Consider the following 25,356-nt stretch of genomic DNA (forward strand, 5'->3'; position numbering starts at 1 on the left):
GGGTCGGGGGTCCACTCCACGGTCTGGCCATACAACGATGGCGTGAGAGGCGATATGTACATACTGATTGCTCAATATAGTGCCTTCCACCCCACCCAGCACTTGATCTACCAAATCATTTCGCCGTTGTGCGCCCCCAAGCACTTACTGACTGATATAGCGCCTTTCGTACTAACACCGGAATTCTCGTGTAATTCGTGCGCTGTTTTCCTTTGTATTCCTCTTACAAAGGGCTTGTAATGAAACCGGCTGAAAAAGGCGCTATAAACAGCCGATGGCTGTGGCCTTTTATTGCAGTATCCAAATTACGCGGTTGTTTGTTTTCCTTTTTGTTTGTAATATACATCCCACTCCCACGGGACCCTGAACTTGGTTAACAAGGTGGAGAATGTGGTGGTTGTTAAAATATCGCATTAGTTAAACAGAAGCTGACAGTGCACGGCGCTATATAAAGGCTGATTGGTAACCTTGCACTTGCACCTTATAGTAGGATTTACTTTATAAAGCACCTTTCTCGGATATGGCGCCGTCTTCACGAATTGTCCTATAGCTTTAATTTTTTGAGCCCTGCGTCTCATTTTCGTATTCATATTTCGTTTGCCAAGTGTCCCTGTGGCCATTGGGAAGAGCGGCAACGCAGAGTGACTGCCTGTCAGCGCGCCCTTCACTTATCTTGTCACTGCTTTTCGTGTAAACGGCCTTGCGATTGTGCTCGGTATTCACACAGGTGGCGCAGTGGTGGCGCTGCTGCTTTGCAGTAGAGGTTCGCATTCCCGGGGCCTCCCTGCATGGACAGCGCTTTGAGTACTGAGAAAAGGGACATACCGAGGTGTGGCAGAAAAGTAATGAGACTGGCAACACTGCAAGCGATCTGGCAGCGCTGCGCTGTTGTCCTTGATAGAGCCCGTGTATCAGTGCCCTCCCATAGCTCAGTGCGAGTTTCAACTCCTTCCGTTAACTACGTGATTTTTGTGACTGCTATTAGCGAAGTTGTGTTTTTGGTTGTGCGTCACGCATAATGGAACAGCGGAATTTGGAGCAACGTTGTGCCATTAAACGGCAAGTGTGACGTTTGAAAAGTTAAAACAGGCCTATGGGGAACATTCTTTATCCCGAACTCAAGTTTTTCGCTGGCACAAATCATTATTGGAAGGCAGAAAACACGTTGAAGATGAACACCGTTCAGGGAGGACTTCAACTTCGAAAACCAATGAAAACATCGAACGTGTGAAGACTCTCGTGAGATCAGACCGTCGTTTAACATTAAGAATGTTGAGTGAACAATTAAATTTGAACAGATTTACCGTTCATCAAATTTTGACTGAACATTTGCACATGAGAAAGGTCTGTGCCAAAATGGTGCCGAAAAACTGCCCTCTCCATAACAGAATTTTTGACCTCAAAAGGCATTCCTGTGGATCCCCAGCCCCCTTATTTACCTGACCTCAGTCCTTGTGACCTAAACTGAAAAATGTCCTCAAAGGACGTCATTTCGGGACTTTAGAAAACACCCAAAAGAGTGTAATGGACATGCTGAAGACCATACCGGTTTAAAACTTCCAGCGCTGCTACCAACAGTGGGAACAACGTCTCCATCGGTGTGTGGCTGCCCAAGGGAACTACTTTGAAGGGGATAACATTGATGTTTGAAAAAAATAAAAACTTTGGTAACTAAAAAATCAGTCTCGTTACTTTTCTGCCACACCTCGTATAAATGTAAAGAATTATTATTAAAGAAATTACAGGAAAGGTGTAAATATTTGGTGACAGTGAAAGGCGCTATATCGGATTTTAAAAAATCACTTAGTCTGACAGACGTGTAACTGTTTGACGTCAGTGAAAGGGGGCATAGCAAATGAAATCTGGGCAAGTGTGACCATCTGATGTTAGTGAAAGGCGCTATATGAAGTTAAGATACCAAGTGCCACAAGAGAGATGTAAATATATGACGCGGATGAAAGGTGCTATATTAAATAAGAGTACCATCGAAAAAGATGACAGTGAAAGGCGCTATATCGGATTAAAAAAACACTCAGTATGACAGACGTGTAACTGTTTGAGGTCACTGAAATACGGCATGTCAGATAAAATCTGGGCAAGTGTGACCACCAGATGTTAGTGAAAGGCGCTATATGAAGTTAACATACCAAGTGCCACAAGAGAAATGTACATATATTGACGCAGATGAAAGGCGCTATATTAAATAAGAGTATCATCGAAAAAGTAAATGTGAAAGGCGCTATATCGGATTAAAAAAAAACACTCAGTATGACAGATGTGTAACTGTTCGGCGTCAGTGAAAGAGGGCATGTCAGATAAAGTCTGGGCAAGTGTGACCATCTGAGGTTGGTGAAAGGCGCTATATGAAGTTAAGATACCAAGTGCCACAAGAGAGATGTAAATATATGACGCCTGGGAAAGGCGCTATATTAATTAAGAGTACAACAGAAAAGGTGTAAATATTTTGTGATAGCGCCCAAGTTTGAACTCAGGGAAAGACACTGAGATACCAAATACTAAACAGACCAAGTACGCGAAAAAGTGAATGTTGGTGCATTGCGGCACTTCTTGTGTGATATTGGGCTATACAAAAATACATTGTATTGTATTACATTGTACACTTAGATAAGTGTAAAATATCGGATGCTCGTGACAGTCGTTACATCAAATTCAATCAGACCAAATAGGTTAATGTCTGATGTTAGTGAAGGGGCTATATCAGAATTAAAAGATATCAAGTGGCACAAGGAAAGTGTAAATATTACGTGTACGAAAGGCGTTACATGAAATAAAATCAGACCACTTACGGGAAGTGTGAATGTTTTATGTTAGTGAAAGGCGCTATATCAAGTTATAAGATACCAAGAACCACAAGTGAAGTGTAAAATGTTTTAATATTTCTGTGAAAGGCGCTATTATCAGATTATTGTAATAAATATGCAGATCCCAGTCGAGAAGTCAAAGGCTGACTTCAAGGCGTCTCTAATTAACCAGCTTAAGGTGTGAAAGGGGTCAACAGAGGTCTAGTGCCCCCTACAGGGCTGATTCCTTACATCTGCTAATGGCTGCTGCAGCGCTACACAGCCCTCCCTGCCTGGCAAACGAATAGATGACAAATTTGATTGGCTGTTTAGATTTGTGCCTGGTGATGGACTAGCGCCCTCTGTTGGGTCCGTTGTTATACTGCAGCTGTGGGGGCTACAATGCCGACAGCATACCTTTTATAAGACATGAATGGTGGGCTGTGACAAACTGGCGCCCCCTGGTATCAGAAAATGGCCATGCATGGGGTGAAAGTCTGGCGCCCCCTCCAGGCCACTCGGTTTCTATCTTGCACTGCTGTTTACTGGGGTGGGTTTCACCCTCCTTTGACTCTGTATGGGAAGCGATGCTTGACTTCTGTTTAAATGACCCAAGTGATGTGTATGTGGGGGGCAAATTGATAGGTACCCCCTACAGGACAGGCTGCTACCTTTCACTTCTGGGATCAAAATGGGCCATGCATAAGAAATGTAACTTTGGCAGTGGCCTTTAAATTCTGTAGTGAGCAGTGAAGGTCTAGCGCCCCCTCCAGGATAGGCTCCTACCTTTGCCCTGCTGCTTATTGGGGTAGCCTCCACCTTCCCATAGCGTGACTGGCAGAATGCCGTTTTAATACATTTTAATTGATGTGAGTGTAGATGTGTGCGTGGATTGGCGGCCCCTACAGCCCCTTATCGCTGATATGATTGGCTCCACCTCCCCATGGCCACCCGATGAGAAAATGAATGAAGGAATTCTGACGTGTCTCCTTTCATCGTCTGACCAAAACCAAGTATGTGGAGCATCAAGGGACGGGTGGCACAAGGAGTGTGGTGTCAACCACCACCAACAACCTAGGAACTCGATGTCATCGGCTCCAATATGAAGTGGCTGTTTGTCTTTAAGGTGAACTTGGTGTGGATTGTTAAAGGTTAAGGGAACCAAAGATGTAAATGCTGTGTCCTAACTTTGGTGGGGACAAATGACATTGACAGCCTCCATACTAAACAGAAAGTCACCAACACAAGGGCTCGGGTGCCACTCTATGTGCTGCTCGGTTTGGGCATTAGAGGACAAAGAGAATGTGGGGGTCACTTATGTGGACACGGCTACATGTCTGACAACCCATGTTCTTCACAACTCGACAAGCTAAGTATGTGGGATGCCATTCTATATAGCGCCTTGCCCAGGCTAAGTGGCTAGAACCTCATGTGAGTCCCTGAACCATTAGAACACTAGGGGGCAGCAGAGGTAAGCTTACAAAATCAATGTGGGGTTCACTTAGGGGGTCAGGCTTATTGCTCTGTTCACACCTGGTCTTCACAGCTTGTGGGGTGCCACTTTATATAGTGCCATGGTCATGGTGTCTGGCTATGACCTAACATGAAGTCCCTTCATCATTTGGCCACTAGGGGTCAACTTATAAAACGAATGTGGGGGTCACTTGTGTGGACAGAGCGATATGCCTGGCAGCCCCTGTTCTTCACAACTCAATAAGCTTATTATGTGGGATGCCATTCTATATAGCGCCTTGCCCAGGCTAAGTGGCTAGAACCTCATGTGAGTCATTGAACCATTAGAACATTAGGGGGCAGCAGAGGTAAACTTACAAAATCAATGTGGGGTTCACTTAGGGGGGTCAGGCTTATTGCTCTGTTCACACCTGGTCTTCACAGCTTGATGAGCCAAAAACATGTGGGGTGCCACTTTATATAGTGCCATGGCCATGGTGTCTGGCTATGACCTAACATGAAGTCCCTTCATCATTTGGCCACTAGGGCTCAATTTATAAATTTAACGTCGGGGTCACTTGTGTGGGCAGAGCAACATGCCTGGCAAACCTACTGTATGTTCTTCACAACTCGACAAGCCAAATATGTGGGTGCCATTTTATATAGCGCCCTGCACACAACTTACACCTAAAACCTAATGCGAGTCCCTGAATGTACGAATGTAGTAAAGGAGCTTTATGATGGGGGCTCAGAAGGGTGGCCACTAGGGGGCAGTATTTTCACTAGCTATAGCTAGAGCCTCAGCTGAAGCAGGACTACATTATGAGCCTTTAGGGGTATTATGGGGTATAACACCCCAGCTGGAGTGCCCGCTACCCTGGGCAATGTTATTACTGCCCACTACCTGCCAAGCACAAAGTAACCGTTAGCATTGAGAATGGCTGCCAGAGGAAGGAAGCGAGAGGCGTTGAAACACTGTGAGGGCATGAGGCTCAAATTGGGCAGCCAGATGCCCCAGACTAGTTAAGCCCTCATCAGGTGTTGCCTGGGCTCAGGTCCATGCTTTGGCGCAGAATCCATTCACCTCAAGGCTCATGAGGATGAGTGATGTGATCACTGTGCCAATTTGCCACACACACCCCAAGGTACAAGATTTGCATTGGCAGCAGTGCTGCCCAGGAAGTGTGAGCCAGCCATATTGTGCATGCTGGAGGGGGAAGCAGGTGTGCCCGCTCTGAATGTGCCATGTCTTTGGGGTGCCAACTACATCTGGCATTTTCTCACAGATGAAGACTTGTGGCAAACCCTGTCGGCCCTAAAGGAAGGTGACGTCGTCCTGAGACTGGACCCAGCGCCAGTGGGCATCGTATTCCAAATGGATTTTGCCACCCAACTTGTAACCATCCAGGTGCAGCTTGCCATTCTTGTAGGGCTTCTGCTTCGGACTTGACTTCGTGGTCCCCGACGAGGTGGTACCGTTATCCGTCACCGGCTTGTCCAGGTGCCCCTTCCGTTGCTGATCTCTCATGGCTTTGCTCTGCTCAGCTTTCCCAGGCTCCATGACAGGCTTGGTCCACACCGGCTCGTCCCGCTGAGAGTCCACTTTGTGCGATGGAGAACCCTGACCCGGCGATCGGCCCCGGTCCCGCTGCTGCTGCTGCTCCAGTGCACATCGGCCCAAGGGGCCATTCTGGCCACCTGGAGGAGGACACGTCAATGGTTCAGAGGTTGAAGAACAGTACTCGTCCATTTCGTCGGCCAGCGTGTCCAGATAGCTGCCGATGGAGATGTTGTCCAGCTTGTCGTTGGGGTCCTGGAGGCTGTTCCAGCTTCCTCTGCGGGATGTCTCCAGGCTCTCCACCAGGCTGTACTGGCTGCTGGTCAGGCTGCTGCAACGGCTGGTCAAGGTCCCCTTCTCTTCCAGAATCCATTTGACAGCCTCGATGCCCTCATTGACTGCTACCAGCTGCTGGAGGATCTTCACGTCAATGGAGCGCAGGTAGGCCTAAAAAAAAAAAAAAAAGAAAAATTGTGGCATGAGCTCCAGTGCAAAGATGAAAAGGTGGGGGGGACGGTGGGTGGGGGGTTGACTGTGCAAAACCCTGGCCATTAAACACAACTTTGAATTATTTATTATCTGTATATTATTAGCTGATTTTTTTCCATCTGGCACTGACCCTATGCTGGGTGTATTCAGTGTTACTTTTTGTGAGGTGCCACCTGTTAGAATGCATTCTAGAATGTATGTAGTGATAAACTGCACTGCAGTTTCCATTCCAACAGATGGTGACCACATTAGCTCTTCTGTTAAGTATCCCATAGAAAATGCTGTCATTCCAACAGATGGTGCCCACATTAGCTCTACTGTTAAGAATGCCATAGAAAATGCTGTCATTCCAACAGATGGTGCTCGATGGTGACCACATTAGCTCTACTGTTAAGAATGCCATAGAAAATGCTGTCATTTCAACAGATGGTGCCCACATTAGCTCTACTGTTAAGAATCCTTGATGCTTAGCTTAACTGATGCAAAACAGAAACTGCACCTACAACTTGGTAAAGGAAAAACTAAATAGAAACAAATGTCTGCGTCATAGAAGTCAATTTCTGTCCTCAGGACACGCTCACTGAGGTCACTCACAACATGTCATCCAGCATCCCTTGGGTAGCGCTTGCTGATGTCATGGCTCACCATCAACCGTTGGGATGTGCCTACTGATGTCACTCACAACTTGTCCATCAACATCTCTCAGGACACGCCCACTAATGTCACACCAGAGCAAGAGTTAGAAATAAGGATGTTACTGAATTTGCAGTAATTGGTTTAAATTTCTACATTCAGACAAGATGGAATATAGTCAGCGTTAATATTTACAATGCTCCATCTATTAGAACATATTTTGCAATGCATGTAGTAAAAGCATACATTGCAGATTTCATTCCAACAGATGGCGCATCAGAAACATTAGCTCTGCTGTTAAGAAGCCCATAGAAAATGCTGTAGAAAGTATGTGCCTAATGACGCCACTCACCGCATGCCTACCCACCTTCCTTCAGGACACACCCACTGATGTCACTCACTACATCCCTGATGACATTCTTACAGGACTCATGACGTGCCCGCAGACAGCCCACTGGACACCCCCACTTAGGCCATGACAGAGTTGTAGGTAAAGCAAGGCTTAGAAATGAAAACAATAGTCAATTTGCTATAATTGGTTTACACTTTCAACTTCTGACAAGATGGGAATATACTCAGTGTTCATTTTTACAAAGTGCCACCTATCAGAAAATATTTTGTAATTGCATGGAGTAAGAATTTCATTACAGCTTTCATTCCAACAGATGGTGCATCAGAAACATCAGCACTGCAGTTTAGAAAAGACAACTAATCCTGACAACTGTACCTGTACAATATGAGCCAATTACTGTCTTTGGACACGCCCTCTGATGTCACTCACAACATCCCTGCCAGCAACCATGGAGACATTCCCATTGATGTCATTCCTAACTTGCTCCCCAACAGTTCTCAGGACACACCCACTGATATCATGAGGTAAAGACTTTACTGAATTTACTGCAGTTGGTTTAAATTTCTATGTTCAGACAGGATGGAATATATTCAGTGTTAATATTAACAATGGTCCCATCTATTAGAATGACTTTTGTAAGGTATGTAGTAAAATCATACATTGCAGATGTCATTCCAACAGATGGCGCATCACAAACATTAGTTCTGCTGTTGAGAATCCCTTAGAAAACACCGAAAAACTGAGGCAACAGACAAACTGACACTACAGCGTAACAAAGTATGTGCCCAATGACGCCACTCACCACATGCCTACCCACCTTCCTTCAGGACACGCCCACTTGATGTCACTCACAACATGCCCACCGACATTCAGTTGGGGCACACCAACTGATGTCACTCACGACATGCCTGCTGATTTTTGTTCAGGAAAATCCCACTGATGTCAGTCATGATGTGCCCACTGACAGCCCACCGGACACCCTCATTTAGGCCATGATAGAGTTGCAGGTAAAGCAAGACTTAGAAATGAAAACACTGGTCAATTTGTTGTAATTGTTTGACACTTTCAGCTTCCGATGAGATGGCAGTATATTCAGTGTTCATGTTTACAAAGTGCCACCTGTTAGAATGTGTTTTGTAATTGCAAGGAGTAAGACATTTCATTACAGCTTTCATTCCAACAGATGGTGCATCAGCATTGCTGTTTAGAATCCTATGGAAAATGTTGGATAAAACACAAACTGGTCCTATAAACTTATTAAAGGAAAAATGAAATGGAAACAAATACCTGTATAATTTGAGCCAATTTCTGTCCTTGGGACACGCCCACTGAGGTCACTCACAACTTCCCTGCCAGTAAACATGGAGAACTACCCAGTGATGTCACTCATGACATGTCCACCAACAGCCTTGAAAACACACCCATCCAGTCTTCATTATCAGAAGTCAATTTAATGGCAGTCAGTTTATTGAGAAAAGCAGAAAGATCGACATGGCAGAGTATGAGGCAAAGCCAGAGATGGTGTGGGGACGCGTGCCTGCTTCAGGACCTGAGTGACTTGCCATCACTGAGATGAGCATAAATTCAGAAGGTAGTGATGGAGAACATCTGGTCATCGGTCTGTGATGTGAAGTTCATGCAATTCTGAAATTCAACCATCTGAGGCACATGAGCAAGACCGCCTCAAAATTAAGGTCCTGAAGTGGCCCAGTCATAGTCTTGACTTGAAACCCAACAAGATCCTGTGATGCCACCATAAATGTGCAGTCCATAGTTAAAAACCAATCTGTGGAGGAGAGTTGCATTGCTGTTTCTGCTGTACTCATTTTAGGGGGGCTTATTACTTTTTCACACAGGTGATATGTATTGGCGACCTTTTTTTCCCTTCAATAAATCAGATAGATAGATAGATAGATAGATAGATAGATAGATAGATACATTATTAATCCCATGGGGAAATTCACAAAGGGGAAATCAAATGATCATTTAAAAAAACAGCACATTGTATTTACTCAGGTGGTCTTTTGTTTTCAACTAAATTTGTATGGAGATCAGAAACAATAAAGCACTACAATGAAGACAAAAACAGAGGAACTCAGGAAGGGGACCAATACTTTTTCACGGCACTGTATGCTCACATATCATTGTAGTTTTGTTTATTGAGCATGGATGGGTAAAGTGCTATATAAATAAAATCCATCCATCCATCCATTTTCTAACCCGCTGAATCCGAATACAGGGTCACGGGGGTCTGCTGGAGCCAATCCCAGCCAACACAGGGCACAAGGCAGGAACCAATCCAGGGCAGGGTGCCAACCCACCGCAGTATATAAATAAAATGTATTACTAAATTATTATTATAATTATTATTGTCAGATTTTACAATACATTTACTGATTTGTGTATTTATTTATTTTTGTTTAAATTATTCCTCCATAAACAAAACATGAAATACGCCTCAAAATGAAAGCTGTCAATTCCACCCATCAAAGCTGAGAGGGCGGGCTCTAGCAAGTGCTGCATTTTGATTGGCGGATCTTCAGTTTAAGAGTTGTGACCTTGTGAAGTAGCCACTTTAGTTCAAGGTGGTGTGGTCTGCTGTAAATGGGGCACTTGATGGCCGATGATCCCCATCCACTCTACTGACAACTGACCAATACTGACAAACCTATCACTTATGCGACAATTTTTACGTGTGGCTTTACAGCATCAAAAGGGTTAAAGCTGCAGTCCTGCGTGCGCCCGCCCTTCGGCGCCCTTATGTGATGCACTCCCACGCCGCAGCCTCTTAAATCAAGCGCCTCTGCTCCCACACAGGCCGCCCTGGCGCTCCCTTCACGACGTCCTCCGTCTTATCGGTCGGCAGGCAGGCGCACCCTCTGCACATCTGCTTCACATTGCAGCCCCTCCTCCTCCCCCTTTCCCAAAATAGGTCCATCCGAGCGGAGCAGCTGCTGACCGCAAGCTGACCGTGACCACCGAGGGAAAATGAAAGGAGGCACCGGGGCTGGCCGGGCAGGCGAGCGAGCGAGTCTGTGAAATGAATGGCCTGCGCAGTCTTGAGTGTCGGCGTGTGGACGGCCAGAAAGAACCCAGGGATCGGAAGAGGTGAGGGTTAAGCCAGCAGGGGGCTCTTACTCTGTGGTCTGATCCTAATGTCCCAGTGCAGTGACGGGGACGCTGCGGCGTGAAACTCACACAAGCTTTCGGACGAGATGTAAAACTTGAGGTGCTGACTCTCTGTGGTCATAAAACACCCCTGGGCATCCTTCAAAAAGAGTAGGGTGTGCCTGATGTGCTGACCTAACTGCCCACTGTGACATTGTCCATTGTGGCCACCTGTCCCTTACTGTCTAACTCACCTCTTCACCATCTAACACATGATGTGTGGTGAGTGAATAAAACAAGAATGGCTGCCATCACATCATCCTGCTGGGTGCTCCAAATGGGTGGTCATTGAAGTGGCTCCCCCTGTTTATGTGATGTGTTTTGAGTAGGTTAGAAAGGCGCTATATACATATCATTAATTAATTATTATTACTAGCTGTGCTGTCTGTCTAAGATGGATTGAACATCTAAGCACTCAGACCTCAGCGTATTCTATCTTAATGTCTGCAGTGCACCATCCTATTGGAATATATTGTGTAATGTATGTAGTAACAAAATGTACTGCATCTTTCATTCCAACAGATGGTGTATCACAAGCTGAAGTGCATCTGTTCATCACGTACGGCAATCAGAATGTTCTACTCGCCCTTTCCTTTAATGCTTTCGGACACTCCGCCTGTTGCTCTTCTTCACAAGCACAACTCTTCCTCCATCGGCAGAGTCTCACTTTCTCAGTGGTGACAAGGTTAGGGAGGTGACATTGACCCAAAACTGCCATTTAAGGACTAGGAGAATGTCAACATGCTGATGCAACGGGCCGCAACACAAATAAATATGCTTTGGCTGCTGAAGGCGCGCACATGCGTGCTTTATGTTTGCGGCCTTCATGTGGGGCGCATAAACAAGCCCACCAGAGGTGACACGCACCTCAAAAAAGTCACAGCAGAGAAAGCGAGGAAGGGCAATCACTGACTTGCTTCTTCCTACATCTTCGTCTTACTCCTATGTGGCGTTGATGTGCTTGACCAACCTTCTCCAAACAGCTCAGCCCTGCACCTCCTCACCAGATCTTCTTTGACTTTCTCCATCCACCTCTGCTTTGCCCTCCCTCACTTTCTCTTCTCCTATTCCATCACTCCTTTCCCTACATCATCACTTGTCCATACCACTTCAAGCTTAGTATTCTGCCCCACTTTTGTTGGACCTCTGATTGTCACATTTCTTATTCTGTCTGTTTTTTCTGTAACTCCACACAACCATCTCCATATTCTCTTTTCTGACACATCTCACTTCTTCATAATACATATGCTTGGGAAGCAGTCAGTGGGCTCAACTAACAACGCCAGACCAGGGGTTGACATGGTGTTACTAACGTCTCTCTTCCTTCCTCTGCAGATCCCCAGAAGCAAAACCTACCTAATGTCACTTCTGATCCCTCCAAAGAGTGGACTTCTGGTCCCGCTCCCAGAGAACTCCCGTCCAATCCCAAAGCACTCGTCATTTCCGTTTTCAGTCTCAGAGACACGCCCCTTCCGCCACTATAAAGCCGCCATATTCCCATCATTAGTCAGTCAAACACTTGCCTGACTCCATCCTACAAGATCCCTCTGTGGCATTGCAGTTTTCCTTTCTTTTCTGTTAATTATATAGGGGGGATTCTCCAAATCTTTTTCTTTGTTCTTGTCGTTCTTGCAGCCCCATTTACTGTCCACGTCTCAACTCCATTGCTGTTCTTAAAAATCTTCACCTTTAACCGTCGCCTTAATTCTTCAATCACTCGATACTCTTGATACCTTCTCCTAATTGTCCCATCCACACTGCCCTCTATGGGTTATCCCCACTTCTAATTCTCCATCTTGGGCTCCCGCTGATCCTAAACACTTAAACTTCTCCACTCTTTTCAATGGCTCACCCTGCAGCCTAACTTCTGAATTCTGATCATCACTAAACCTCACATATTCCCTCATCCTCTTCCTATCAGACCCTTCTCCTTCACATCGTCTTTGACTTTATCCATCCATTTCCGCTCTGGACTCCCTACTTTTCTCTTCCCCTGGACTTCCATTCCCATCACTCTTTATTGTCTTTCCTCCTCACAGGTTTATACCACTTCAACCTCCTTTCCTGTATTTTCTTAGATGTCTCTCCCATTTTTGTTTTAAATCTGACTGTCTCATTTCTTATTGTGTCCATTCTTTGTAGCTCCACACATCCATCTCCACATTCTCACTTCTGACACATCTCACTTCTTGGGCTCGACTAAGTGTGTGGTGACGCCGGACCATTGGTGGACAGGGTGTGCCAACTCCTCTCTTCCTTCTTCTGCAGATCCCCAGAAGCAAAACCCACCTAAAGACACTTCCAGTCCCACCCCTAGAGAACTTACATCCAATCCCAAAGCACTTGTCATTTCTGCTTTCAGTCTCAGAGACACGCCCCTTCCGCCACTATAAAGCCGCCATATTCCCATCATTAGTCAGTCAAACACTTGCCTGACTCCATCCTACAAGATCACTCTGTGGCATTGCAATTTTCCTTTCTTTTCTGTTAATTATATAGGGGGGATTCTCCAAATCTTTTTCTTTGTTCTTGTCGTTTTTGCAGCCCTCTTTACTGTCCACATCTCAGATCCATTGCTGCTCTTAAAAATCTTCACCTTTAACCGTCGCCTTAATTCTTCAATCACTCGATACTCTTGATACCTTCTCCTAATTGTCCCATCCACACTGCCCTCTATGGGTTATCCCCACTTCTAATTCTCCATCTTGGGCTCCCGCTGATCCTAAACACTTAAACTTCTCCACTCTTTTCAATGACTCACCCTGCAGCCTAACTTCTGAATTCTGATCATCATTAAGCCTCACATATTCCCTCATCTTCTTTCAACCAGACCCTTCTCCTTCAGATCATCTTTGACTTTATCCATCCACCTCTGCTTTGGACTCCCTACTTCTCTCTTCTCCTGGACTTTCAATCCCATCACTCTTTTGCCCACATCTTCATTGTCTTTCCTCATCACAGCTTCATACCACTTCAACCTGGTTTCCTGTACTTTCTTAGACGTCTTTCCCACTTTGTTTTAAATCTGATTGTCTCATTTCTTATTGTGTCCATGTTTTGTAACTCCACACATCCACCTCTATATTTTCATTTCTGACACATCTCACTTCTTGGGCTCAACTAAGTGTGTGGTGGTGGAGGACCAGGGGTGGAGAGGGTGTACCAACTCCTCTCTTCTGCAGATCCCCAGGAGCAAAACCCACCTAATGACCCTTCCGGTCCCTCCACAGAGTGCACTTCTGGTCCCACCCCCAGAGAACTCCCATCCAATCCCAAGGCTCTCATCATTTCCGCTTCCAGCCACACAGACACGCCCCTTCCGCCACTATAAATGTGCCATATTCCCATCATTAATCAGTCAAACACTTGTCAGACTCCGTCCTACAAGACCACTCTGTGGCATTTCAAGTCTTTTTTCTTTTCTGTCAAGTATACGGAGGGGATTCCCCAAATCTTTTTCTTTGTTCTTGTCATTCTGACAGCCCCCTTTACTGTCCACGTCTCAACTCCATTGCTGCTCTTAAAAACCTTCACCTTAACTCTTTGATCACTCGATACTCCTGATACCTTCTTCTAATTGTCTCACCCACACCTAATTCACTCGCTGATCCTAAACACTTATACTTCTCCACTTTTTTCAATGGATCACCCTGTAGCCTAACTTCTGAATTCTGATCATATATTCCGTCTTCTTCTTCCGATTCATCTTCAATCCTCTATCTTCTCCATTCTTCCAACTTCCTCTCCACTTCCTCTTTTCTGTGGCTACACAACACAATGTCCTCTTCACAAAGCCCACACCGTTATGGGGGGACTGGTCTTTGTATCCCACAAGTCAACACATCCATAACCATGAAAGAAATGGAGTGTCAAACTTATTGGCCAAAAGTGGTGAAAGAAGGCAGAATGGATATTCTCATGAGTGGGGGTCCTACGCGATGACAGTTTTGCATGTCTTGTCTTGCACTTTGATGAGCTGCTGTGTCACATTCAGGTCTTTCATTCCTCATTCTGACACTCGTGTCACCCTAACCCTCACCTTCAAATTCAAAACAGCGTGGCCTTCATATGCTGGCAGTGTGGTGTAGCGGTTAAGGCTTTGGATTTCAGACCCTGAGGTTGGGGGTTCAAATCTCACCACTGTCTCACCCTGAACAAGTCACCTGACCTGCCTGCTCTTCAATTGGATAAAGAAATGGAAGCAATTTTATCATAAATGACTAGGGGGCTTCACTCTCCATCCCGGCCTGCGCTACGCGCCTGCCACTTATGTACATGGATTTCACTTTCACCAAACAAATGTTTTAATTCTCGTGGATACGCCTCTTCATTGGGAAGAAACACTACTTTTACCTGATGGCAACACGAATTAGACAATCTACAAGTCTCAAATCCAAACAATATATTCAATCGCTTTTTGCTGTTCCGTTATTTCACCGAACAATAATTTCCGTTTGTTTGCTCTAATGCGATCTTTACTATCATTTTTTTGGAGACTTTCGAATTTTCGTATTTTCATTATCTCTAACCTGCCCTGCATGTGTATCGCACCAATGTTTTTGAATTCCTTACAACATTCTACTTTGTCTTCTACTCTTTGTCTTTTATTTCCGGCCCCGGGCCTGGTTAAATCTCTTGGCACACAGTCTCGTCTCCCGGGACGTGAAAGTGTCTCTCTGAAAACGATCACATCTCGTCCCATGATTTTTTTTTTATTATAATAGAGAGATGTAAGTCAGGATAAAGGCGTTGACCCAATAAGTCAGTGTAAATGCCGAGTTACTGTCCACGCTGATTAATCAGTTGGGGTATGAAATGTGACAAGACCACTAGGGGGCGTACCAGCCACCCAACCTAACACAGACAGACACAGGAGGCACACTTATAAAAACAAAGTGCTTTTATTTTTCTTCGCCTTCCCCCTTCGCACAGGCACAACACGGTCCCAGCACTAAGCACAGAACCACACCAATCCACCAGTCTCTTTTCTTTTCTTCTCCACCACTCCTCTCCGGCAAGCTTTGTCTCCCTCCTCCCGACTCCGGCTCCTGGTGTAGTGACTGCTAGTTCCCGGAAGTGCTCCAGGTGCTTGAGTGCTGGTTTCCAGCTGCACTTCCTGGTGTGGTGGAAGAACCACCCACACAGGCTTAGGAACCACTGCAGCCCCGATGGCACCCCCGGATCCCAACAGGGCCAAAGAGAACTCCATCTCCCATGGAGCCCTGTGGACATCTGAGGCACCACTGCCACCCAGGGAGGCTGCCCTCTAGCGTCCTGGGGGAGGTATTGAATAGCCGATGCCATAAAGGAACCATTTTCGGTTCCCAAAAGATCCATCCACATGAAGGTTCCAGAAAGAAGCCATTGTTTATTTAGGTCCGTGCCAGGCACCTAATCATGGATAGAAGGTAAGAGATTTGAGAAACACCAATGGCTCCTGATGTTAAAAGGACCCTCGCAGCACACCATAACTCAGGCTAAGCTCAGGTTTCCTTAACCTGTTAAGTGTCCTGCCAGGCAGCCAACCAGACATTCAAGATTTCAGGCTTCATTCACATATTTAGGAAGTTTTTCAAAGTACAAAGAGGCAACTTCAGAAGCAAAGAACCTGTCCCAGAATGAAATGCGGCCTGAATAATCAATGGCTCTACGTGGAACCACACCACCAAGTGAAGAACCATAAAATGCCACTCATGAACCAGAGGGGTCTAAAGAGTCAGTCAGTATCCAACCCGCAGTATCCTAATACTGAGTCACAGGTGTCTGCTGGAGCCAATCCCAGCCAGCACAGGGCGCAAGGCAGGAACAAACCACAGGCAGAGTGCCAGCCCACCATAGGGCACACACAACAAGCACAATTTAGGATCACCAATCCTGCATGTCTTTGGACTGTGGGTGAAAACCCACGCAGACACGGGGAGGACATGCAAACTCCACGCAGGGAGGACCCGGGAAGCGAACCCGGGCCTCCTAACTGCGAGGCAGCAGCGCTTACCCACTGCACCACCGTGCCGCCCGGTCTAAAGAGTGTCAATTGAAAATACTGGCTCTCCAATGGCACTTTATGGGTTCTGTTAAGTAGCTCCATTGTTTAACCAGGCACCATTTAAACTCTGGGACGGGTTCTTGGCTGATGAAGCTGGTTCTTCGCGCTTTGCAAAACATCCTCATATGCGGAAAAAGACGTCGATCTTGAATGTATGGTGGGCTACCGAACACAAACATGTATGCAGCGAGGGTCCTTCTAACATCGGGAGCCACTGCTGGTTCACAGATCTGTCGTCACCCGTTCACGGTTAGTTACTTCATGGAGCACCTTATGGATCCAAATCAATAAAAGAGTCTTTCTGGAAGTGTAAGAGCCAATCTTAGAAAGTTCAAGCTTTAAGTTAAACTCATATTAGTGTTTGCTTAAGTAGAATACAGGTGCATCTCAATAAATTAGAATATCATCGTAAAGTTAATTCATTTCAGTAATGCAATTCAAACAGTGAAACTCCCATATTCTATTGATTCATCACACACTGAGTGATATATTTCAAGCATTTATTTCTTTTCCTTTTGTTGATTATGGCCTACAGGTAATGAAAACTCAAAATTCAGTATCTCGAAAATTAGAATATTGTGGTAAAGTTCCATATTGTAGACTCCCTGTGGTGGGCTGGCGCCCTGTCCGGGGTTTGTTTCCTGCCTTGCACCCTGTGTTGGCTGGGATTGGCTCCAGCAGACCCCTGTGACCCTGCAGTTAGGATATAATGGGTTGGATAATGGATGAATGGATTGTAGACTCCTGGTGTCCCACTCCACTCAGATAATGAACCCAACACACATGCAAAGGGGTCCTGAGCCTTGAAGTGGTCTCTCAGTCTGCTTCAGCAGGCCACACAATCAAACCGCTGACTTGACAGTTGTCCAGAAGACCGCAGCCAGCCATCTACCAGGACATTTTACAGCACTTCATGTGCACCTCTGCTGACAAGCTTTATGGAGAGGCTGACTTCATTTTCCAGCAGGACTTGGCACTTGCCCACACTGCCAAAAGTACCAATACCTGGTTTAATGACCATGGCGTGTATCACTGGGCTTGACTGGCCAGCAAACTCACCTGACCTAAACCCACTAGAGAATCTATTGTCACAAAAAGACTCCAGACAGTCAGAAAGGTTTGGGGCAGCCACCCGTATGTTATGATGCAGGCAGCAAAAGGTTGAAAATTGAGTCCAAAACAGAGCTGAATACGTGGAGGAAAAGAATGTGGTTTTAAGGGCTGGTGGAGGAAATGATGTCATCTATACCGGAAGCGGAAGTGACGTCATCAGAGGTGCCAGGACCTGGCGGGATTTCCCGGGAATGGTCTGCAAGTAACTGAGAGAGAGAGACAGTCAGCCCACTCCGCCACCCCCTGGTCTGATGTAGTATTACACTTACTCAAGCCCTTTAGCTGTCTCTTAATCGCACGTGTGTGACACTATCAAGAGGAAGATGAGAGACAGCAGAGCCGACAATGCAGACGAGCTGAAGGACGCAATCAAAGCATCCTGGGCATCCATAACACCTCAGCAGGGCCACAGGCTGATCGCCTCCATGCCACGCCACATTGATGCAGTCATTCATGCCAAAGGAGCCCCGACCGAGTATTGAGTGCCTACATGGACGGACTTTTCAGTAGGCCAACATTTCTGTATTAAAAATCATTTTTTTTATTGGTTTCATGTAATATTCTAATTTTCTGAGACCCTGAATTTTGATTTGTCATTACCTGTATGCCACAATCAGCAAAATGAAAAGAAATAAATGCTTCAAATATACAACTCTGTGTGTGATGAATCTATAGAATAGAGGAGTTTCACTTTTTGAAGTGCATTACTGAAATAAATTAACTTTTCAATGGTATTCTAATTTATTGAGATGCCCCTGCAGAATATCATTTTCATTCGTAGTTATACATTATGGTGTACAGTATAGCCTTACCCCCTGTAAGTTAATATGCACTTTCTTAGCTGTATCTGTAATTCAGTGTGTGTTTTGGAATAGGAACATTGCCAGCATGGACTGACAGACCCACTTGCAGTTTGTGAATGGGGCAGGCCGGCAGTTTTCTAACCGTTTAGAAACCGTATGAGCAAACTTAAAGAATGAAACAACATATGTAAGTTTTTAACAGAACTTTTCTTTTCTTTGCTATATCAATTTTATTCTCTCTATTTTTGTGTGAACCGTTTTATGTCACACGGTTGCCAGAATCTCTAAAGCTGCAGAACTTTGGTACTTTTCGGCAAACGCAGGAACCTTCATGTGGACGAGACTTTTGGGAGCCAGAAATGGTTCCCTTATGGCATTTGCTCTGAAGGACCAATCTGGCACCTTGATTTTTTAATTAAGAGTGTATAAGGTGTCACACACGTGTGCATGGGAGGCAGCTAAAGGGGCCCAAATGAAGGCAATTCATGCCAGACCAGGGGGTGGTGGTGGAGGGCACTAACTCTTTCTCTCACTTCTCTGCAGTTATGGGGAAATTCTGCCTGGGTCCAATGACGTCACTTCCAGTTCCAGGGTGTGTATATGTGTGTGTGGGGTACTGATGACACCACATCCGGTTCTGGCCCCAATAATGACGTCACTATCTCTGCTCTCCATTAAAGCCGTCGTCTTTGTGCCAGCAAATCAGTTCAGTTGTGGACTCCACAATCTGTACAAATTATCCATCTGAAGCCAGGAATAATATATGGGTGGCATAACGTGAGCTACCAGAGCTATGCTGATAACACACAACTGTTATTTATCTATAACGCCTGATGACCCCGACTCTCTTGATTCACTGACCTCAATGTCTTACTTGTGTTTCAGAATGGAAGAGTACAAATTTTCTCAGACTAAATGAGGAGAAAACAGAAATCTTAGTGATTGACAGAAATGGATATAATGAGGGTATTAGGCTTAAATGTCAAGACAGAGGTAAAGAATTTAGGGGTTAACTACTGACTCTGACCTGAATTTTAAATCGCATTTTAATCAGATCACTAGGACAGCATTTTTTCACTTAAGAAAAAAAGCAAAAGTTAGAACATTATAAGAGGCTGAAAAATTAGTTCACACTTTTGTTTTCAGTCCACTGGATTACTGTAACGTACTCCTCTGAGGACCACCCAAAAAAAGACATCAATCGATTGTAACGAGTGCAGAATGGAGCTGCTAGAATCTTAACTAGGAAAAGAAAATCCGAGCACATCACGCCAGTCTTAGCGTCACTACACTGGTTACCTGTGCCATTTAGAATTGACTTTAAAATACAGCTGATGGTTTACAAAGCCTTCGATAATCTGCTCCATCTTATATTTCAGAATGTCTGTCACCTTACACTCCAAATCGTAACCTTAGATCTTCAAATGAGGGTCTGCTTAGAATTGCAAGAGCTAAACTTAAAACAAGTGGTGAGGCGGGCGGGCGGCCTTCTGCTGTTATGCACCTCAAATCTGGAACAGCTGACCGATAGAAATTTGCCAGACTAATACGGTGGAGAAAACTGCTAAAAACTCATTACGGTAACATGGCTTTCTCATAGCTTTATTTTAGTGTAACCCCGATATTCTGTATATGCATTGAGTTATCATTTTTCTTGTGGCTCTGAAATCTGTACTCACCCCTACTTTCTCTGCTGTTCTCTTTCTAGTTTTCTGTGATGCCAATCTGTGCCACCACCACCTAATCAGGGCACCGTGCAGTCCCTACATCGATGGATTGAAGGCCAGAGGTCAACATGACAATCATCGTCTAGTTCTTCCACGTGAAGCCTGAAAACCACAAGGACTGATTGAGGTCATTTATGTTAGGTAGAATGCCTAGTGGGGGCCGGGTGGTCTCATGGCCTTGGAACCCCTGCAGATTTTGTTTTATTTCTCCAGCCCTCTGGAGTTTTTTTTTGTTCTGTCCTCCCTGGCCATCGAACGTTACTTTATTCTTTGTTAATTAGTATTGCCTATTTTTTTTTTTCTTTTTTCTTTCTTCATCTTGTAAAGCACTTTGAGCTACGTTATTTGTATTTGTATGAAAACGTGCTCTAGAAATACATGCTGTTGGTGTTTTTTTGTTTTTGTGGCTCCTTTGTCATGCTTATGATAAAGGGTACATACATACTGTATATTTATTTCCTCATTAAAAAATAATTAATGTATGGGCACACCCCATGCCAAATGAGGCTGGTGGTCACCCCCCAAAAAAAAAAAAAAGCCTGATCAGAGCGTCCGGGGTCGAAGTGGACATCGAGGGTTGATAACATTTATGGGCCAATTGTGCTGCCGTAGACCCCCTTTACAAATTGTCATAAATAAATGAGTGCACTCATTTAGTACATCAGTAAGAATGAACATCACCAGGGTTCACTTCCTCTGCCCAAATAAATACCACTGCGGCACGTTGTTCCAATGATGGTGCAATCCCCGCATGGGAGCATCCAGGTGTCTTTGACTTCGACTTCAACAAGACTAACAGCAGGGCACTGAGCCGCACATATTCACACTACCCATAAGCCATTGTGACGCGTTGTATCGCGTCCACTTCTATCCATTTCCAAATTGATGTCTTAACCCTCTGTCAATAGCAGATGAAAACTTTACAGACTTTACCTGCAAACAAACTGATGATTTTTTTTAAAGACAAATTCATCCTCGGTGGTCTCGGCAGGAAAACTCTGAAGGCGTTTTTAAGAGGACAGATTATTTCAGATCTTTTTCCATGTAAAATAACTTGGAAACCAAGAAGGCATCAGAGTTAATCAGTGAGATTACCAGAATAGGTGAAGAATACGCCAGGTCTCCAAATAAGGCACTTTATTGGCAGAGACGGGCTCACTTTACTTCTGGACAACTAAAGTAATGGAACAGCTCAATGTTTGAATTACAAGGTTATTACTATGAACACGGACAGAAGGCCAATAAGATTTTCTCTCAACAAATCCACAAGTAGGAGGTTCAAAATGTAATAACAGAAATTACCAACACAGACCATAAAAATACAACACACGTTTCGAGAGTACTAGAAGTTCTTGTATTCTACAAAGAAGATAAGACACAATCTAATGGCGCATCACTAATACCACACTTAGATACTCTTAGTGTAGAGGAACTGGATAATCTGGACAAACCTCAGACACTCTCAGAATTACTAGATTGCTATAAACTCACTCCAATGTGGGAAAACAGCAGGCCCTGATGGCAACCCAGTGGAATTTCATAAAACAATTTCAAATGAGTTAGTTCCACTACTGTTAGCAAAGTATATTGAAGCTAAAGACAACAAAAATTCAACTTCAAACTTTTCACCAAGCATTAATTACCGCCTTTCCTAAGAAAACTAAATAAATAAATAAATAAATAAAAGAAAAATAAAGACTTACTACAATGTGCATCATACAGACCAATCTCACTTCTGAATAACGATGTCAAGATACTTTCCAAAGTTCTAGCTAGGAGGAGGTGCTTCCTCCTGTAACATCACAAGACCAAATGAGATTTATTAAAGACAGATGCTTAGCTTCAAGTCTCAATGTTTGTTTAATGTAATATACAGTCACACACCTGCACATGGGAGGCAGATAGAAGGACCAAAAGAAGGTAACTCCACACCAGGCCAGTGGGTTGCAGGATGTAGTAAACCTTCCTGCAGACCAGACACGGGAAATGCTGCCTGATTCTAACGACGTTGTAACAAATCTGCTTGCCACGCCGAAACGGGTCGATTGTTACCGTTAACCTATTCCTACTTTAAGGCAGATGATAAAAATGATAGGCCAACATCACACCCTGCAGTACACCACCGTACAGGCCTTCTTTAAAAGTTCATATAGCTGGTGGTCAATATTCATAAACATTGAGAAATATATCAAAGAAAAGACAAGAGGAGAAAAGAACAATAACAATCCCTTTCATCTGCCCCCACAACCCAAAAATCAACGTGCCGATAAAAAAAAAAAAAAATGGAAAACCCGGGTTCGCTTCCCAGGTCCTCCCTGCATGGAGTTTGCATGTTCTCCCCGTGTCTGCGTAGGTTTCCTCCCACAGTCCAAAGACATGCACGTTAGGTGGATCGGTGATCCTAAATTGTCCCTAGTGTGAGCTTGGTGTGTGGGTGTGGGTGCCCTGCCCGGGGTTTGTTTCCTGCCTTATGCCCTGTGTTGCCTGGGACTGGCTCCAGCAGACCCCCGTGACCCTGTAGTTAGGATATAGTGGGTTGGATAATGGATGGATGGACAGTTTAAAAGTCTAGGAGTAAACATCACAAGTAAATATAAAGATCTTTTTCAACACAATTTTGCTATCCTCATGGAAAGAAAATCAAACAAGATGTGAACAGATGGTCTACCCTCCATCTCACATTCGCAGGGAGTGTCAATGCTGCCACGATGGACATCCACCAGGAGGTGACGTCAGGGGGAGCACCTGGGACTCATCCGGGTCCTGATAAAAGGGGCCGCCTCTTTCAAGTAGATGAGCCAGAGTTGGGAGGAAGGATACGAAGCTTGTGAGGAGGGGACAGGAGGTCAAGAGAGAAAGAAGAAGAAAGGAAGAGAGTTGGTGAGAGAAGGAGAGAAAGAAGAAGAAGAGAAAGAAGAAGAAAGGAAGAAGAGTTGGTGAGAGAAGGCATTGTGGTGCTAAGAATAAAAATAAAAGAAGTGTGTTTTGGACAATCTGGTGTCGGTCTGTCTGTGTCTGGGGGTACGCTTTCCACAACAGTTAGTATATACCAGGCGACTGCCAGCAGTCTTTATGTTTGAGCAGCACCGCGGGCGCCAGATGATTTTCAAATTAATTAGAATTGGCCGGTCCCGAGCATCAACTGGATGATAACATACATACAAGACTGCAAGACAAGGACATTAGTGAGTCTTTATTGTTTGTTAATTGATTTTTATTTTTAAAAGTTGTGTTTTTCTCAAACAATTAAAACATCCGGAATTAAAACACTTAAGACATCTGTACAGATAACGTCTTCAGATCCGGCTGTCCCTCCAAACTGGATGGAAGAGCAAGGAGGAAACTGGTAAGAGAGGCTACCGAGAGGCCAATGGCCACTTTGATGGAGTTACAGGATTTGAGCGGTCATTAATGGTGTGCAGGTGACAACAATTTGACAAGTGCTCCTCCACCATTGTGGTTTGTTCAGGAGGGCTGCACTTCTCAAGAAAGGCCACATTAAGGCTCATTTGAGCTTTGCCAGAAGGCACCTTGAAGATTTTGATGCCAAGTGGAAAAAGGTCTTCTGGTCAGATGAGAGCAAAATCAAACTATTTGGCCTCAATACCAGACGGTCCACCAATGCAGCTCACCATCCATAACACACCATAACGACAGTAAAGCATGGAGGGGGCAGCATCCGGTTATGGGTGGCCTGGGGCTCTCGTTAGGGTAGAAGGAAAGATGGATGGGGCAAAATACCATCAAATTCTTGAGGGAAACCTGCTACCCTCTGCCAGAAAGTTGAAGATGGGCAGAATATTCACCTTTCAACACGCCGATGAACCGAAGAACACAGCAAAATTGAGCACACAGTGGCTGAAGGAGAAAAAAGTGAATGTCCTGGTGTGTCCAGTCAGAGCCCAGACCTAAATCACAGTAAAAATCTGTGGAAAGATCTGAAGACAGCAGACCACCAACACTCACCATCCAATTTGAATGAACCTGAACAGTTAAACTGGAAAGAAGAGTGGGGGGCAAATATCCAGTGGGCTCAGTCTAGATGTGCAAAGCTGATTGAGAAGAATCAACAGACTCAAGGCTGTCATTAAAGCAAAAGGGGGGTCAACAAAATGACATGGGGGGGGGTGATCTTTTATTAATCTCAGTAGGTCTTGTTTTTGATTTTTTAATATTCTTCTGAACTGTAGCTGTGATGTCTTTCACTTGCATGTTAGAGGTGGCATTGAGTAAGTAAAGCTGGGAAGAAATATTCTTTGCGTGTGTTTTCAGTTAAGGGGGGGATTCTTTTCTATTTCCGCTGTACCTGTACTCTACAAGACAAAACCCTTCGCCATGCCAATGTGTGGCTCCAGCATCTACAAGCGGGCACTGAAAGGATTTTAGGAGTTGTAGGTGCCTCTTTTTTGTCAGTAGTTACCAAGGCAACGTAATAATAATAATGCCCTCCCCTCCACCAGTATATAGGGGGTAGTCTGTATCTTGCCACTCCAGGGCTGAAAGGCACTCTGACAGCATCCCCTACCGAGGGGAATCTTGATTAAGAAGTTGTGTAAAATTTGTAATGCATCACGAGGAGAGTCAAGAAGCTGGGAATGATGTCATACCTGGAGTTGATCACGTTACAGTGAAACAGTTGGAAAACCAATATGGATGCATCCAGGAGAATATTTGCAGTGCTAGCAGATGATAACAACACATTACTCTGCATTTTATATATCCAGAAAATGAAGCAACATGTCCACGGTTAAAAGTTGGACAGTACTGTACGTATGGCTAATTTAATGAGACGTAGATGGACAGAAGTGCAGTTGAATATTATAGCGCCTACTAACATTCGCGGTGTTTGCCGCCATTTTGGATTGACGTCATCATCAAACTTGGACTTGATAGGCCAGTCCGAGTTGGAAATCCGACTTAAGGGGGCGTTCCAGTTGAAAATTCTGACCGCGAACTCCCCACTTGAAATGGAACGCGGCGTCATTTGTCTCCACTGTGTCCTCTAACAATGAACGGCTATTTCAAGTCGCAGGTAAAGTAGACGAAAACGTCGCCCCCTGTTACCAGCCCTGCATGCAATTCTTTGGGAATGTGGATAAAAAAAAAACGCAATGGCCGAAGGGAAACCCACACAGACAACTCGGAGTGCGTTTGGACGCAGGACCTGTGAGAAGGCGGCGCTCAGCACTGCGGCACCGTGCCACCCCATATCGC

General features: G+C 44.9%; 1 protein-coding gene across 1 annotated transcript in view; it reads right to left on the minus strand.

The window, feature by feature from the left end:
- Positions 1-1,674: 1,674 nt before the first annotated feature.
- lurap1 (leucine rich adaptor protein 1) overlaps positions 1,675-25,356 on the minus strand; it is a 35,313-nt gene continuing 11,631 nt past the window's right edge. The window contains exon 2 of the mRNA XM_039734600.1: positions 1,675-6,258. Within this exon, the coding sequence (XP_039590534.1) occupies positions 5,569-6,258 (690 nt within the window). The 3' untranslated portion in view covers positions 1,675-5,568. The remainder of the gene's footprint in view (positions 6,259-25,356) is intronic.

Source organism: Polypterus senegalus, chromosome 14, assembly GCF_016835505.1.
Source record: "Polypterus senegalus isolate Bchr_013 chromosome 14, ASM1683550v1, whole genome shotgun sequence".
Taxonomy (NCBI): domain Eukaryota; kingdom Metazoa; phylum Chordata; class Cladistia; order Polypteriformes; family Polypteridae; genus Polypterus; species Polypterus senegalus.